The sequence below is a fragment of the Carassius auratus genome, unplaced genomic scaffold, assembly GCF_003368295.1.
Source record: "Carassius auratus strain Wakin unplaced genomic scaffold, ASM336829v1 scaf_tig00030446, whole genome shotgun sequence".
Classification (NCBI taxonomy): Eukaryota; Metazoa; Chordata; class Actinopteri; order Cypriniformes; family Cyprinidae; genus Carassius; species Carassius auratus.
The window spans coordinates 257501-275793 of record NW_020525854.1 but is presented as its reverse complement, the minus strand read 5'-3'; the positions used below and the strand labels follow the sequence as shown (position 1 = coordinate 275793).

Sequence of the window (18293 nt, the reverse complement as noted above, 5' to 3'; positions counted from 1 at the left end):
CCCGCCCACCGATTCCACATCACTGCCTTTTTAGCCCCGCCCACCGATTCTACACCACTGCCTGTATTGCCCCGCCCACCGATTCCACATCACTGCCTGTTTAGCCCCACCCACTGAGTCTACACCACTGCCTGTTTAGCCCCGCCTACCGATTCCACATCACTGCCTGTTTAGCCCCGCCCAACGATTCTACACCACTGCCTGTTTAGCCCCGCCCACTGAGTCTACACCACTGCCTGTTTAGCCCCGCCCACCGATTCCACATCACTGCCTGTTTAGCCCCGCCCACTGAGTCTACACCACTCCCTGTTTAGCCCCGCCCACCGATTCTACACCACTGCCTGTTTAGCCCCGCCCACCGATTCTACACCACTCCCTGTTTAGCCCCGCCCACCGATTCTACACCACTGCCTGTTTAGCCCCGCTCAGGATCATCCTGAGTTTTGTGATGTTATCTGCCATCAATGCGACAGGATTGCTGTAATATTGTGAGATAGATATTGTGTGTAGTTGTGGTGGTGAGCCTATTTGGGGGCTGTTTTTCAATCCCAGTCCATATACATATATCAATCCTGCAGGCCTACAGTGTGTTGATCATCACAGAAATGAATCCTGACACTCATTAAAAACAAGAGAAGAACTGTTCTCCCACACACTGGATCTTTTGCTCCTGTTTTCTCTGTCTGATCTCAGTGTTACTGTTACTGACCTGCGTGACGCTGTCTCTCATGGTGGGTGAGCGCTGTCTGCGGGTGGTGGTGGTGGCCATGGTGGTGGTGGTCTCCATGATGGTGGTGGACATGTCTGCGAGGGGTGTGGTGGAGGTGGTGTCGGTGCTCATGACGGAGGGCACGTCTCCCACCAGACGCAGGTTCCCCTGCACCTGAACGTTCGGATCGCCCTCCGCCGCCAGCTTCAGCACCTGCAGGCCGTTATAGTACAGCCCTGAGACCTGACCCTGGAAGTTACGGCCCTTCTCACCCCCGCCCACCTTAATGAAGGCCTGGCTGTTGAAGATGGTCAGCTGCCGACCTGCGGAGGGCGAGAAACACACCCTGCCATCAGCCTCGGGTCACTGAGAGACACACACACACACAGAGAAACGCCCGCAAACACTCCCGATAACACCCTGAGACCACAGCCAGACTCTGAATGATATTAATGCACTGCGTCCTACAAAACATTAGAATACATCAACGGCAAATCAATTAAACTTGAGAACAAAGAGAACCACCAAACAGAAGAAAAATAGGAAAACAAACAAAAATACAAAAATAATGAACAGAAAAATAAATAAATAATCCAAATTAATTCAAAAGAAAAAACAAACAAGTAGAAAAAACTAATTAATGAAATAAAACAAAACATATAACAAATAAATAATTAAACAAATAAATAAATACATCATCTATCCATCTATGTGTGTGTGTGTGTGTGTGTCTCACTGTATAGTCTGATATAACTGTGTCACATGATGTGGTTTTGCATCTTCTCGTACTGTATCAAATCACAGTTAAAGCTGGCGGTCAACCTCGCTTGTGTTACCGAGAGTGAGGTTTCTCTCTCATTCACACGCCATCCTCATCCTCATCTCCATGGAAACCTCACGCGGGCAGAATGACCTTTACAGGCTTTCAGAGACGAGAGATGGACAGAATGAATAAGATGATGAAGATGGGAAATATTCATAGAGCAGCTGATGATGAAAGACGGACAGAAAGCAAAGGAAAGCAGTTTGTGAGACTGATGGTGTTTGATTCGGATGGTTTTAATGCTTTAATGTTGCCTCTGATGATGATGATGATGATGATGATGATGATGATGGATTGGTGAGGAGATCAAAGCACACACACACACACACACACACACACACACACACACACACTGGATCCGTCACACATCTCCTCCTCTGTGAATGTGTGTGACTCTCTGATCCTGAGTAATGAATTCCTAAACGTTCCTCTCTTCTCCTCCTGTGAGCTTCTCACATCGAGCGAGCGAGCGGAGAGATGTGTGTCTGATTGAGCGTCTGACGTCATATAACAGATCTGAGCATGACTGAGAAACCCCCGAAGAATGGAAACGTCCAGCAGTGAGAATTCATGATCTGAGCTGTGAAAAACATCTCCAATCATCTGAGAAACATCAGCGAGCTGAGTGAAGATGCTCTGATTTTCATCTGATTCATTCATTCTGAGGAGATCAGTGACCCGCAGGAGACACACAGACAGAGAGAGGAACACATGAACATCATCTGAACAAGAAGAGAAACAACTGTTCAAAATAATCACTAAAACAGAAACAGATAGAAGAGGTAAGATAGAAGGTAGAAGGGAAAAATACATGTAAAAATAAATAAATAAATACATACATTGATGAAGAAAAAGATAAAGATAAGAAATAAACAAACAAATAAATAAAACTGAAAAAAATAGAATAAAATAAGAATAAAATAATTAAAGAAAGAAAGAAAGAATGAAAGAAAGAATCAGAAAAAGAAGGGAAAATAAATGAATAAAAAGAGAAAGCATGAGCAAACAGGAAGTACTGACGACGGTGACTGATCCGGATCATTCTGTCATCATTCATCTCAAACCTGTAGGACTCTTCTTCTTTGGTCAAACATAAAACACTGAGACATTTCTCAATATATCTTCTTTAATGCTCTTTATGTGTGTGTGCTTCCTCTTCTTTGACTGATGACAGAATGATCATTTGAGGGTGAACTGAAGCTCTGAGCACAGAGAGCAGAGCGACTGCTGCTGAGTTTCTGCTCTTTATTAAGAACAAATAAACTCACAGATGAAGGACGAGTGAGAAGAGTGCTGCTCCCTAATTACAGAGTGAGTGTGTGTGTGTGTGTGTGTGTGTGTGGTCTCCTCTGATCCAGAGCACTGGAGTGTGTGTGTGTGTGTGTGTGTGTGTGTGTGTGTGGTCTCCTCTGATCCAGAGCACTGGAGTGTGTGTGTGTGTGTGTGTGTGTGTGTGTGGTCTCCTCTGATCCAGAGCACTGGAGTGTGTGTGTGTGTGTGTGTGTGTGTGTCTGTGTGTGTGGTCTCCTCTGATCCAGAGCACTAGAGTGTGTGTGTGTGTGTGTGTGTGGTCTCCTCTGATCCAGAGCACTGGAGTGTGTGTGTGTGTGTGTGTGTGTGTGTGTCGTCGTCTCTGATCCAGAGCACTGGAGTGTGAGTGTGTGTGTGTGTGTGTGTGTGTGAGTGTGTGTGTGTGTGTGTGTCTGTGTGTGTGTGTGTGTGTGTGAGAATGTGTGTCATCTCCTCTGATCCAGAGCACTGGAGTGTGTGTGTGTGTGTGTGTGTGTGTGTGTCGTCGTCTCTGATCCAGAGCACTGGAGTGTGAGTGTGTGTGTGTGTGTGTGTGTGTGTGTGAGTGTGTGTGTGTGTGTGTGTGTGTGTGTCTGTCTGTGTGTGTGTGAGAATGTGTGTCGTCTCCTCTGATCCAGAGCACTGGAGTGTGTGTGTGTGTGTGTGTGTGTGTCTGTGTGTGTCTGTGTGTGTGTGTGTGAGAATGTGTGTCGTCTCCTCTGATCCAGAGCACTGGAGTGTGTGTGTGTGTGTGTGTGTGTGTGTGTGTGTGGTCTCCTCTGATCCAGAGCACTGGAGTGTGTGTGTGTGTGTGGTCTCCTCTGATCCAGAGCACTGGAGTGTGTGTGTGTGTGTGTGTGTGTGTGTCGTCGTCTCTGATCCAGAGCATTGGAGTGTGTGTATGTGTGTGTGTGTGTGTGTGTGGTCTCCTCTGATCCAGAGCACTGGAGTGTGTGTGTGTGTGTGTGTGAGTGTGTGTGTGTGTGTGTGTGTGTGTGTGTGGTCTCCTCTGAGTGTGTGTTTGATCTGGTGACCCGTGTTCTTCACCAGCAGGAATGAAGGCTGTGAAACTGAAGTTCTGGTGGAAAGTTTCCTCTGCTTCTTCTGTGATGTTTCCTGCTCAACAGGAGGCGGTTGCCGGGGTCACAGGTTGTTGCTATGGTGGCCTTTAACGCATCATTGCATGTGTTTGTGTGTGCATCTGATCTGTGATGGACTTCACTGGAGCTGTGACAGGTGTTCATCCATCACAGAGATGAAGAGAGAGTCTGGAGAGCATCAGGTGTTTCTGTCTGGAAACACACAAGCTTTTCTCCAGGATTCTGTGCTGTCTGAGAGAAAAGCCTGTGTTTCTTCTCTCTGGAGTCATCTAAAAGTGTTCAGACTGAGCCCAAGCGCAGTGATTTAGTAGCGGCGCCAGGCTGTAAAACAAATGTGTTCTGCACTCACATTTCCCCGCTGAGGACTTCCTTCAGGATCCGAAATAAACAGCACAAAAGAAATCAGTGTCCTGCGGTTATTTGTAATCTCTGACTGTGTCGGCTCTACAATAAAAAACCAGGAGATGAAGGAGTGTCGGATCCAGGAGAAGAGGAGATGATGGAGAGTCATAGGGGACGTTTAGAGCGTGATGAACACCAGCGAGAGAATCACCGGCTTCTGCTGGAATTGAGCTGTTAAACACTTTCTTTCCTCTTCATTGAGCTGCGGAGGTGCTGCCATCCTGGATTTATAACAGACACCATCGCTGGACGAGAATGTTCTGTGTGATCTAACTCAACGTCAGACGAGAGACTCTCACACACTCACTGTGACGGATCCGTGCAGTCTGGAGCGTCCTCACACACACACACACACACACACAGATCATCCTGGAACCAGCAATCACCTCCATAACAACATACAGACATATTCAGGACTGCTTTCAGTTTTTAAAACAAGACACTACAGTTATAGGATAGGATTATATATACTGTGTATATATATATAGCCTGTAGTGTTTTGCCTTGATTTATCATTCTCCTGCATGATCATGGGGTTTATCCAGGATAAGAGCAGGAGTGGATGACTGAGCTTGAGTTCATGAGTTCACATCCAGACTGCACACACACACACACACACACACACACACACACACACACGACGCTTCACACACTACATCATTGGTTCATCAGACTGTCAGACGTGTACATGTTAAAGGGACCGTATTCTCTCTGATAATGAAACAGAATCAGCAGAGCGTTAACTCGTGAATCACAAACATCGCTCTGAGTATCGTTAGTCTGCGTTCTGTTTAGACGGTTCATCAGATCAGTGTTTGTTCAGTTATGTGAGTTTAGAAACAGGTTTATGACTGAGGGCTTCATCTTAATCTACTCCAATGAAACGAAGAGAAGAAGAGCAGCGGCCCTCAGGGTTTAGAAGAACAGTTGGTTAAATTCGGATAACCTTTACGTTTTCTCTGACGGTTAACCCTCAAACTCCTTTAACCCTTTGAGTGGACAGACGGCCTCCTCCAGCTCTTCTACAGAGAGAGACAGGATAATACAGTATCCTACAACTTCAGACCATTCTCTGCACTCATTTTCAGATCAATAATACCAAAGCAGTTTAATTTGAAGTTTTATTATAGTTATATAAATGTCTGTTTTATATTTCCTCGTGAAACTTCATGAACCTTTGCCCACTCTGCAGAACATGAAGTTCTTCCTCAGTGTCTGTGTCTTGTTCTTCAGCACAAACATCAAAGCATTCTTAAACCAAGACACGTTTACAGAGGATCAAAAATGGCAGAAGATAAGAAGTCTTGTTTTCTGAGAAATTAATTCAAATTAAAAACAAGCAGCTGGCAATGACGTCAAAAAAAAAGTTTATTTGGCAGATGTTTTTTGGTAATTTTGAGAACAGTTTCTGAGAAAACAAGACGTCAGTCATTTAAAACTAGAAATGATTCTTGATTAAAAAATGTCGACAGGTTTGTGCTGGAAAGCAAGACAGAAATCCAGAGGAAGAACATCACTTTCAGCAGTAGGCTGTAACTCTGAAATAGTTCAGATTGCTCACTTGTTGTATTTTTTTCATGTTGCACCAAATTGATTCTTGCATCAAAATCCAACAAGATACCTGTGTTTGCAGCAGATAGATGTGCTAATCAAAGCTAAGATTACTACATAACACCCGGCTGTACTGGAGTCTGCCCTCAGGGTAGGTGTGTCCTCGGAGAGAACAGGAACAGGAAGTGAATTAACAGGAAACTCATGTGAGACAGTGAGTTAAGACCTTCTGGACTCAAAGGGTTAAAGTTGGAGTCAATTTAGAATGACGAGAGTGAAGATGAAACAGAGGCACTGAAATAGAGTCCCTTTAACTGTGCAGTTTCTGCTGGACGGGACTGTCCCATCGGTCAGCAGCTGTGCGTGTGCTGGAGGTTGAGGGAGGGTTATGTGGAGGTTATTGGTCAGGTTAATACTCTGGAGAAGTGCAGTCCCATCGTCAGAAGAGCGCAGCGCTCCGATTATTTCACAAATACAGTGCACACTTCTTTAGGTGCACACTATGATTGAAGAGCAGTAGGACACTAGAAACGTTGTTTTCTCCTCATTCTAAATCTCTCTTCTGCTTTTCACATGCTCGCTGTTGTCCACTCCGTCCATGGGCCTGCACTTCGTCCAGAGATGTGTTTAGCGTGATTAGGTCGTTCGTTAGTGGGGTCTGGTGCTGTTTAATTACCTTTGTCGAGTAGCCACTCGTCAACTACCCGACCGAGTCGGTACGGGATTCTTTGCCTAGCAATAGCCAGCCGTTCACTATCAAAGCCCCCTTTGAAGAACAGACAAATTCAACAGGTTACAATCTGGAAGGTCAAAGGTTAAAGATTAGAGGTTAGAGAGAACGATTTAACACCCTCAAGGCTTTAACATGGTTTGGAGGTTAGAAAGTCAAGCAGGCTCTGGTTACATGTGTTTTAAACATGAGTTAAGCATATTTATGAGTCATTTTAGAGGTTGAACGTTACTTCTGTATAATTACAGTGCATTCAAGAGTGAACGTGGAAAAGCAACCATTGTGGTTCTCATTAAAGATGCATAGGAACACTTCCATATCAGCACGAACATCACACAGCGAGACTCCAGGAAGACGTTTTCTGTATGGGGTCAAATGATGAAACGCTCTGGACCGGGTTCATCTGTAGATGTGTTCAGACCTGTGAAGCTGCAGCAGCAGAGCTCTTCAGGAGAAGATGAGGATCTAGACATGCACGAGAGAGAGATGTACACGCTCAAGCGAGTGAGAGCGGGACTCAAATCACTGTCACTTCTGTAATTAGCCACAGCAATCAAAACCTCTCTCTTTAATGAAGTCACTCGTAGCAGAGCGACTGACTCTTAATTGCTCCTGCAGCTCGACTGCAAATGATCTAATCAAAATTCCCTTACCCACAATCCCCGTCAGCGTTCGCTTACAGCACCTCGGCTTTATTAGCCAGATCAAATAAGCCTGGATCGAATGTAAATACACTGAGCATTGAGGAATGGATCAGTCAGCTGGTTGAGCTTCAACATCCTGATCTTGGGCTGAACATCCTCAAACACATTCATCTGATCACGTATGTGTGTGATCAGACGGTTTCCTTCAGGGGTGTAAAACACCTTTACTTGATCACTGTACATAATTATTATTTGAGCCAATTCGTACTTCACTCAATTGCAGTTTGAACTGTATACTTGTAGTTTTCCTTAGAGCAAGACTCAATCAATCAAGAATTATGAGCCTGACTTTATCTAGTGTTTAGAATAATGTTCTGAAATGAATCCATATTGATGCATGTTTAACCACAACATTTTCAGAAAACATGATGTTCTGAGATTAATGAAATGGGGCAGTATTGTGAAAGTCAAGTGTTTTTGTTACTCTTCGTAGATTTCTTCTGCTGTTGTAACTCAGGAGTACTTCTTCACTTTCACTTAAGTCTGTTTTTGGCAGTATACAGTACTTGTCCATGTTCGTCAGCATTGAGAACTCTCTCTCCCTTCTTTCACTTCTGTCATCTATTTTCTCTGGTATAATTTTACACCCCTGGTTTCTGTTATATTTGAGATCATGAGTGTTTGTGAGGGAGAAACAGCCTCACAGCGTTTATATGAGGCACATCAGACAGCGTTTTATTCTTTCGTTTCACAAGAGTCTTATCTTGGAAAGTGAAATCCTCATTTTGTGCCGAGGAAACACTTCGCTCGTTATCAGTGGTGTCATTTCAAATGCAACAGCTCGTCTTTGTGTTACTGGAAATACAGGTCTGATTGTGAGAGTGATGTGATGAGATCTCACGCTGAGCTCCTCATGAGATTCTCTCACACTGACCACCATCAGCGGCTCTGCTGTTACACACACACACACACACACACACACAAACACACACACACAGACACGCACGCACACACACACGCACGCACACACACACACACACACACACCGCACACACGCACACACGCACAGACGCGCACACACACACACACACACAGACACACGCACACACACACACACACACACACACAAATATTTTAGCAGAATGCATATTTTATTCAGAAGTTTTGCACCATTATTCTGTTGGTTTCCATCTGTGTAGCGCAGCAGCAGTCGTCCACTCCTTACAGCAAACTGGATTTATTTACATACGTTTCTAATATTTACAAATGAAAAAAATACCTGTGATGTGTCAGTTATGCACTGAGGAAAACAACATCGAAAATGCATTAAACAGCACAAATATTCTCTGTTTGCGATGGTGGATCAATACCTAAACAAATAAAATGAAATTTAAATTTTAAATAATCACAAATTTTAAATAAAAACTAAGATAGCTTGCTTCTTGTCAGTTTTATTTTTTATTGTGCCAATAAATGCAATAAATAAATAAATAAAAACTTTTGTATTAAAAATACAAAAGTTAAAATGTAATGATTTAATTTTAAAGTAAGTTATTAAATAATAATAATAATAATAATAATGATATAAATAATTAAAATAATAAATTAAATATGTAAAATATGTAAAACAATCCACACAAAACATAAAAGGCTCCACTGTGAGCAGGTCTTGTAAGCGCACTATTGTTGCGTTGATGTCAGGACAGAATTACCATCATTAGTTAGTTCTCATCCGGTGTTTAGCAGATATGCTCACACTGTGTGATTAAGAGATTAACAAGAGTAAACCACATCAGACCTCAGAGACCTTCAGCACTTATCAACCTGCTGCCTTTAAATACAGGCTGTTACTATGACAACAACTGGGATCTGTAGGGATGGGCCGGACTCATTCTACCCACAATTCCACTGCAGACTCCCTCTGAGCTAACTGGGTCACTGGATATTTATATTTCTTCAGTCCACACTGCTGCTGCTGCTCGCATGATTAACACACTCACTCACTCACTCACACACACACACACACACACACACACACACTCAAACACACACTCACTCAAACACACACTCACTCACGCACACACACTCACCAACACACTCGCTTACTCGCTCTCTCAATCACACACACACACACACACTCACTCCCTCGCTCGCTCACTCACACACACACTCACTCACTCACTCACTCACTCACTCACTCACACACACTAACTCAAACACTCACTCACATTCACACACACACACACACACTCACTACTCACATACTAACACACAATTACTCACTCACACACACACACACACACACTCATACACACACACATACTAACTCAAATACTCACTCACACACACACACACACACACCACTCACTACTCACACACTAACACACAATTACTCACTCACTCACACACTCGCTCACTCACTCACTCACTCACTCACACACTCACTCGCTCGCTCACTCACTAACTCACGCATGCACGCACTCACACTCACTCGCACACTCGCTCGCTCACTCTCACACACACACTCACACACTCACTCTCACACTCACTCACTCACACACACTAACTCAAACACTCAGTCACTCACACACACAGACACACACACACACACACACTCACACTCTAACTCACTCACTCTCACACTCACACACTCACTCACTCACTCACAACACACTTACTCACTCACTCACTCACACACACACTAACACACAATTACTCACTCACACACTTGCTCGCTCACTAACTCACTCACTCACTCACTCACACACTCGCTCGCTCACTCACTAACTCACGCACACATGCACTCACACACTCGCTCACTCACTCACTCACTCACACATCACTCGCTCACTCGCTTACACACACTCACTCACTCACACACTCGCTCACTCACTACCTCACGCACACACGCACTCACACACTCACTCACTCGCTCACACACCCTCGCTCACTCGCTTACACACACTCACTCACTCACACACACACTCGCTCACTCACACTCACTCACTCACACACTCGCTCACTCACTAACACACACAAACACACACTCACTCACTAACTCACACACACTCACTCACTCACACACTCACTCACATTCACACACTCGCTCGCTCGCTCACTCACTCACACACTCACTCACTCACTCACTCACTCACACACACTCGCTCACACACACACACACACACTCACACACACTAACTCACACACACTCACTCACACTCACTCACTCACTCACACACACACTCGCACTCAATCACACACGCACACTCACACACTCACTCACGCAAGCACACAAAAACACACACACACTCACTCACTCACTCACACACACATTCACTCACTCACACACTCACTCACTAACTCACACACACACTAACTCACTCACTAACTCACACACACACACTAACTCACATACACTCACTCACTCACACACTCGCTCACTCACTCACACACTAACTCATACACACACACACACTAACTCACACACACTCACTCACTCACACACTCGCTCACTCACTAACTCACACACACACAAACACACACACTCACTCACTCACACACACATTCACTCACTCACACACTCACTCACTCACTAACTCACACACACACACACTAACTCACTCACACACTCACTCAAACACTCAGTCACTCACACACACACACACACACACACTCACACACACTCACTCACACTCTAACTCACTCACTCTCACACACTCACTCACTCACACACACACTAACACACAATTACTCAATCACACACTTGCTCGCTCACTAACTCACTCACTCACTCACACTCGCTCGCTCACTCACTAACTCACGCACACACGCACTCACACACTCACTCACTCGCTCACTCACTCACTCACACACTCGCTCACTCACTACCTCACGCACACACGCACTCACACACTCACTCACTCGCTCACACACCCTCGCTCACTCGCTTACACACACTCACTCACTCACACACACACTCGCTCACTCACACTCACTCACTCACACACTCGCTCACTCACTAACTCACACACACACACACACACTCACTAACTCACACACACTCACTCACTCACTCACACACTCACTCACTAACTCACATTCACACACTCGCTTGCTCGCTCACTCACTCACTCACACACTCACTCACTCACTCACTCACTCGCTCACACACACTCGCTCACAGACACACACACTCACACACTCACAAACACACACTAACTCACACACACTCACTCACACACACACACTCACTCACTCACACGCACACTCGCACACTCAATCACACACGCACACTCACACACTCACTCACGCAAGCACACACAAACACACACACTCACTCACTCACTCACTCACACACACATTCACTCACTCACACACACACACTAACTCACACACACACTAACTCACACACACTCACTCACTCACACACTCGCTCACACACTCACTCACACATACACTCACTAACTCAAACTCACACACTCACTCACTCACTCACAAACACACTTGCACACTCACTCACACACACACTCACACAAGCACACAAGCACACACACACACACACACAAACACACACACTCACACACGCACACTCACACAAACACACACACACACACACACACACACACACACACACAAACACACACACTCACTCACTCACACGCACTCACTCACACAAGCTCACACACACACACACACAAACACACACACTCACTCACACACACGCACTCACTCACACACGCAGGCACGCACGCACACACACTGAAAGACGCACACATTCACACACACTTTTTCACACAAACAAAACAGGTTTAGCATGAGCTCTTGAACCATTAACACAGTATAAGGTGGTGATTTAGCACAGAAAACGTCTTCCTCAGAGAGAGACAGAGACACGTGTCTGTCTGTCATGACCGTGATCACGTGTGTGTGTGTGTGTGTGTCTCACCTGAAGGGAAGCGCTCCAGCACAGGCAGATTGTCCACCTGTAGTGTGGCGTTCCCACCGCTCCGTGTGAATCTGACCACATGATACTTCCCGTCGCTGACCATCACCCCGCTCTCCTCGATGACGATGTCGTCCGTCCCCACGTTAAAGATCACGCCGACCCTCCCGCGCTCCTGACACACACACACACAGAGAGAGAGAGAGAGGGAGACGTGGTCAGTGGCTAGAACAAAAATTCAAACCCACATTTATATTTTTACACTCCATAGAAATTACATAAAAGTATCACCGGTATAAATCTAAAAAGATGCGTCTTTAAACAAGATTTGAAAAAGAGAGTTAGAGTCATGGATATCTTGTGGAAGATAATTCCACAGATAAGGAGTAGCATAGCTAAAAGCCACAGAAGCCATAAAAACCAGACGAGTACGAGGAAGAACTAAAGATAATGAAAGTCAAAAAGTGAAAGTGACGGGACGTGACCAAGTATGGTAACCTATACTCAGAATTAGTTCTCTGCATCTATTCCGTCCTAAGGGCACACACACACACATACACACACCCGGAGCAGTGAACACACACACAGATCAGTGGGCATCATGTATGCTGTGGCGCTCAGGGAGCAGTTGGTGGTTTGGAGCCTTTCTCAAGAGCACCTCAGTCGTGTGATTGAAGGAGAGAGCACTGTACATTCACTCCCCACACCTACGATCAATCCCCTGCTGGCCCGAGACTCGAACCCACAACCATTGGGTTACAAGTTTGACTCTCTTACCATTGGGTTATGACTTCTATTTAATTTAGATGATGATCTAAGAGTTCAAGAGGGAGTGTGTTAGGAGTAAGTCAGATAAGTAAGCACATTTTTTTGTAAACAAAGAAAAACAAAATCATCATCACTGTAGTGCCATTTTGGAGAATATCTGTTGAATGCAAACTATGTGTGGTATTCTGTGTCATCCGCGACACATGAATACATTGAATACATTTTCTACATCTATTTACACTGATCTGAGTAAAATGCAGCGTGACGTAGCGTACGCAGTTTGTGTTCAGCAGATATTCTCCAAAATGGTGCTACAGTGATGCGGAGATACACATTGTTAAATAAAGTCATTCTTTTTATTTTCTTTGCATACAAGTACTCTCATGACTTCATAAAGGTCAGATTGACCACTGATGACAGATGGACAATTCTGAAGATGTGTTTCATAATTTACTTGGCAGTCAATGTGACAGTCACAAGCCTCCCGGTTTTCATTTAAATTAAATGGTGTTGCGAAGAATAACAAAGCTTGTACGGTTATGGAACGACATGGGGGTAAGTGATTAATGAGATCATTTTTTTGTTTAGGGTGGAGTTTCCCTACACTGAAAAAAGTAATAAGTAAATTTACTTAATTTTTATTTGGCAAGTTTTTGCACAAGCATTTTTCAAGTAAATTTAACACATTTGGAAATTAAGTAAATCTACTTAACTAAGTTAAGTAAAAAAAATTAAATAATAATAAGTACATTTTATTGAGTAAAATTTAATTAAATAATATTATATTAATGCATTTAGCAGACACTTTTATCCAAAGCATCTTACAGTGCGTTCAGGCTGACAATTTTCACCTATCATGTGTTCCCGGGGAATCGAACCCCCAACCTTGCTCTTGCTAATGCAATGTTCTACCACTGAGCTACAGGAACACTTCAAGATCTTGTGAAAAATAAGTGAAAGTTTCACTTACTTACTTTTTATTTTGGAAAAGTTTTTACACTAATAAAAAATCTGAAACAGATATTCTAGAAATTTCTAAATGTAAAATATTTTTTTCAAAACAGTTTTATCAAATGAGGGTAAATAAGTATCTCACTTCTGTCCCTTTAAACCAGTTTACAGCAAAGACAGCACGAAGGACTGGATACACGTGATAAATATTCTGCAATTAAGAAAACAGACAAAAGAAATAGCACTGTAAAACCCGATAAGTAAACTTTACTCAAACCGTTTGAGTAAACAGATTGCCTTGATTTAAACCATGTAAGTTTTAAAACTATGCATTCAAGTAATTAAGTGATTAACTAAGTGCTGATTGAGAATTAGTGATGAACAGCTGCTGTTAACAAACAGAATCACTGAAGAAAAGAGAAACACAAGAACTACTACAACTGACTTCAGACACAGACTTAGATGAAATCAACTGAAATAAAATACATGAAATCTCTCAAGATCTGATTGAACAACCCCACAAACAGCATCACCAGCTCCACTTATTAATAACCAGACTGACTTTATTTCTGTCAGACGTCTACAGAAGATCTTATTGAGAATGAACTAAGGTTTAGATGTTGATTTATTGTTTCATTTGAAGTAACCATGTTAGAGATCAGTGTTTGCTTTAGTTGGGCTCTTGACCCTTGACTTCTGTCTTAGTCTTTTCTCTGGCTGTTATAACCGTGTGTTTCTAAAACACATTTGTTGTACCTAGGTGTAGATTGTTATACTTTATATTGGTGATGATAATCATCAATTATTGAACTGTATGGAGTGTAATCTCTGATGAAATGGGTGTTGGGTAATTTGATTGATTATAGTAAAAGTGATTTTAAGAGCAAATGGTTCTGTGATATTCCTTTAATCTGAATTACTTCTCAATCAGTGTGGTCTTCTACGGTGTCAAACAGTCACACACAGACATCAATAATCAGATTATGAATCTCAACAATGGTGACCATAAAAAAAATGCTGCAGAGCATGCTGGGAGCCATGGATGAGTTCTGTACTACAATAGTTGATTTCATCTAAGGCTGTGTCTGAAGTCAGTTGTAGTAGTTCTTGTGTTTCTCTTTTCTTCAGTGATTGTTTGTTAACAGCAGCTGTTCATCACTAATTCTCAATCAGCACTTAGTTAATCACTTAATTACTTGAATGCATAGTTTTAAAACTTACATGGTTTAAATAAAGGCAATCTGTTTACCCAAACGGTTTGAGTTAAGTTTACTTATCGGGTTTTACAGTGCTATTTCTTTTGTCTGTTTTCTTAATTGCAGAATATTTATCATGTGCATCCAGTCCTTCGTGCTGTCTTTGCTGTAAACTGGTTAAAAGGGACAGAAGTGAGATACTTATTTACCCTCATTTGATAAAACTGTTTTGAAAAAAATTATTTTACATTTAGAAATTTCTGTTTCTGTTTTTTTATTAGTGTAAAAACTTTTCCAAAATAAAAAAGTAAGTAAGTGAAATTTTCACTTATTTTTCACAAGATCTTGAAGTGTTCCTGTAGCTCAGTGGTAGAACATTGCATTAGCAAGAGCAAGTTTGGGGGTTCGATTCCCCGGGAACACATGATAGGTGAAAATTGTTAGCCTGAATGCACTGTAAGATGCTTTGGATATTTAATTTAATTTTACTCAATAAAATGTACTTATTATTATTTAATTTTTTTACTTAACTTAGTTAAGTAGATTTACTTAATTTCCAAATGTGTTAAATTTACTTGAAAAATGCTTGTGCAAAAACTTGCCAAATAAAAATTAAGTAAATTTACTTATTACTTTTTTCAGTGTACCCTCTGCCTGGCGCAGGTACAGTAATTATAATGCTGAAGGTGAGCTACAGTTTAGAGCGGCATGAGTAATCATTTAATGATCGCAATCTTGATACAATCACATACTCAGTCTAATTTCTAAATGACAAGTATTTGCTGTCTACTGAACCCTAGAAGTAGTATTGGCAGAACACTGAAAGCTGAGACACAGAGAGCAGACAGTTAGCATTTTTGGGTAAGAAACTGCATTATTTCTGTCTTACAGTCATTCGTGTTATCACAGAAATACTGGAATGAAAGGTTATAATTCAGATATACGCTGACGTCTAGCGATCAAAACAGAGCAAGCCATCTTTTGAAGAGGCGCTTCAAATAACGTTTGTGTTGATTGCATTGATTCTCCACTAGGTGGAGATAATAGGTGTGTTTACATGGACACTTTTTGCTTCCATCAGAGTGAATTTATTCTGATGATGAATCCGAGCATAGTTTTTACACTAAATAAAGTGATCAGGTTAATATGCTAGTTTATATGTCACAAGCTTCTGATCAGATTTAATCTTTTGACATGCGCACATCGCATGAATATACAGAGTTTCCCGCTGTTGCGTCATACTGTTTTAAAAATTACATGTGATATTTATCTAATTTCAGATCCTTATTAGATGTCAAACAGCGCATGAACTTAAAAAAAAAAAAAAATTTAGTAGTCGTTTGTTGATGAGAGTGTTAAACAAGGACTCTGGTGGGACGTTGTCCTGCTCCACTTCACAGATGCTGAGTGAAAGGGGAGATTTATAATGAAACTTTATTTAACAGGAAGAACAGCTCATTCATACGTCATTACACTATTTCTACATCACTGCACATGCGCAGTATTTTCCAGTTTCGGTTTTCAATCTGATCAAGTGTTTACATGTCCTCTTGCTCGGATTACAAAAGGAATAAACCACCCCCTTACAATCCAATCAAAATCTTAGTCGGATCTGGCCAACTCTATCTGATTGATGTGTTTACATGTGTGTGTGTTATTCTGATTATGAGTGTGTGTGTGTGCTTCTAGTCCTATTACGATCGGATTGTCCTGACTGTTAAAAATGTATTTGTCATTGAATCAATCGAGAGAGATTTGTTCAAAAACCTTGATTCATCCAGTAATGAAACAAGTGAAGAATTTGTATAATTAAGTCAACGTATCATTAATTCTAACCGCTTTTTCATAACTTTAATACAAACAAATGGTGTATTAGATATAAAATTTATTATATGCTAAAATGTCAGATAATTCATTTAAATTAATCAAACAATTTTAATAGACTGTAACAATTAATATTTTGTCACACATTATTTTGTTTAGTTCAGAATCGTGGGAGAATTGTGATCATTAAATATATATATATATATATATATTCTCAATTATATGATTAAATACATCAGATTCTCAATTTATCCAGAATCGTGTAGCTCTACTATAATTATGTTTTTTTTTGAAAACGGTTTCAAATCACCACATCTCGTCTGCACTATTAACAAGATGCTCAACTGACACAGGATTGTCACTTGCACAGTCGAGACAGTGTTGCATCATCACTAAAGTTTAGAATTTAGCATTTATTTTTAAAGGCAGTGTAGGTAATTTGGTTCAAAAAATGTTTTTGTTATGCTGGTTTCTTCAAATGCCAATAGCACTAATTAGGTTAAATGGTCTAAATGTATTTGTATTAATTGAATTTATATCGTCTGTCGAAGCCATAGGACCATAAAATGTTTGTCTAATCAAATACGTGTTCATGTTTTGGAGGCGCAGCTTTGCAATGTGATTACACAGAGAGGGTTGGATCTTGATTTCAAAGCTTGCTATCACTAGCTTTACTGAAATTGCATACCCTACCTTTAAGACTTAGTGTTTAAACCATTCAGCATTTGTGTGCACTCACACACACTCAAACGCACACACAGATAACATTCCCCTTTCCCCTGCGCTGTTGGACACATACACTTCTGATGATGAAACTGTGTTACCATCACAGAACACACACGACTGAGCTACACTTTGGGCTTAAGGGCCACATAATATACAGCTCACAAAATCAGGCTTGTGATGTGTGTTAGCTATTGTGCAACTACCATCACATTATAAAAACAACAGCACTGCAGTATCAGACATTTAGGTGAGATGATTATATATTTAAAAACAATAATAATAATAACAACCTTTAAATCAAATAAAATATGGTAAAAACAATCTGTATTCTTTTTTCTTTTGTGTTCCTGGACACCTGATGGACTGCAAGTGGATAAAATGTACATCAGTTTTTACACAATGAAACGCTGCATCATCTGGATCATGGCAAGATGGATGTGCTGCAAACAAATGTTGACTGTCACCGAGAGTGCAGCAAACACACTGGAGTGCTGACAGCAGACTGACAGAGCACTGAACAGAAAATAAATAATGCAAATGCTGGAGGAACTGCTGCCAATACAACGACACATTCAACCAGAAACCAGCCGTGAGTTCCATCAGTGACTCCAATAACTCCAGGAAAGACCACAATCCT

The 18293-nt window shown here is 41.9% G+C and overlaps 1 protein-coding gene across 2 annotated transcripts in view; it reads right to left on the bottom strand.

Annotated features, from left to right (window-relative positions):
* Positions 1 to 18293, bottom strand: part of LOC113080236 (neurexin-2) — a 269544-nt gene that overhangs the window by 10821 nt on the left and 240430 nt on the right. For both annotated transcript variants that reach the window (XM_026252449.1, XM_026252447.1), the window contains 3 exons: positions 12195 to 12366; positions 6552 to 6641; positions 710 to 1032 (listed from right to left, as the gene is read on the bottom strand). In XM_026252449.1, coding sequence (XP_026108234.1) covers positions 710 to 1032; positions 6552 to 6641; positions 12195 to 12366 — 585 coding nt within the window. The remainder of the gene's footprint in view (positions 1 to 709; positions 1033 to 6551; positions 6642 to 12194; positions 12367 to 18293) is intronic.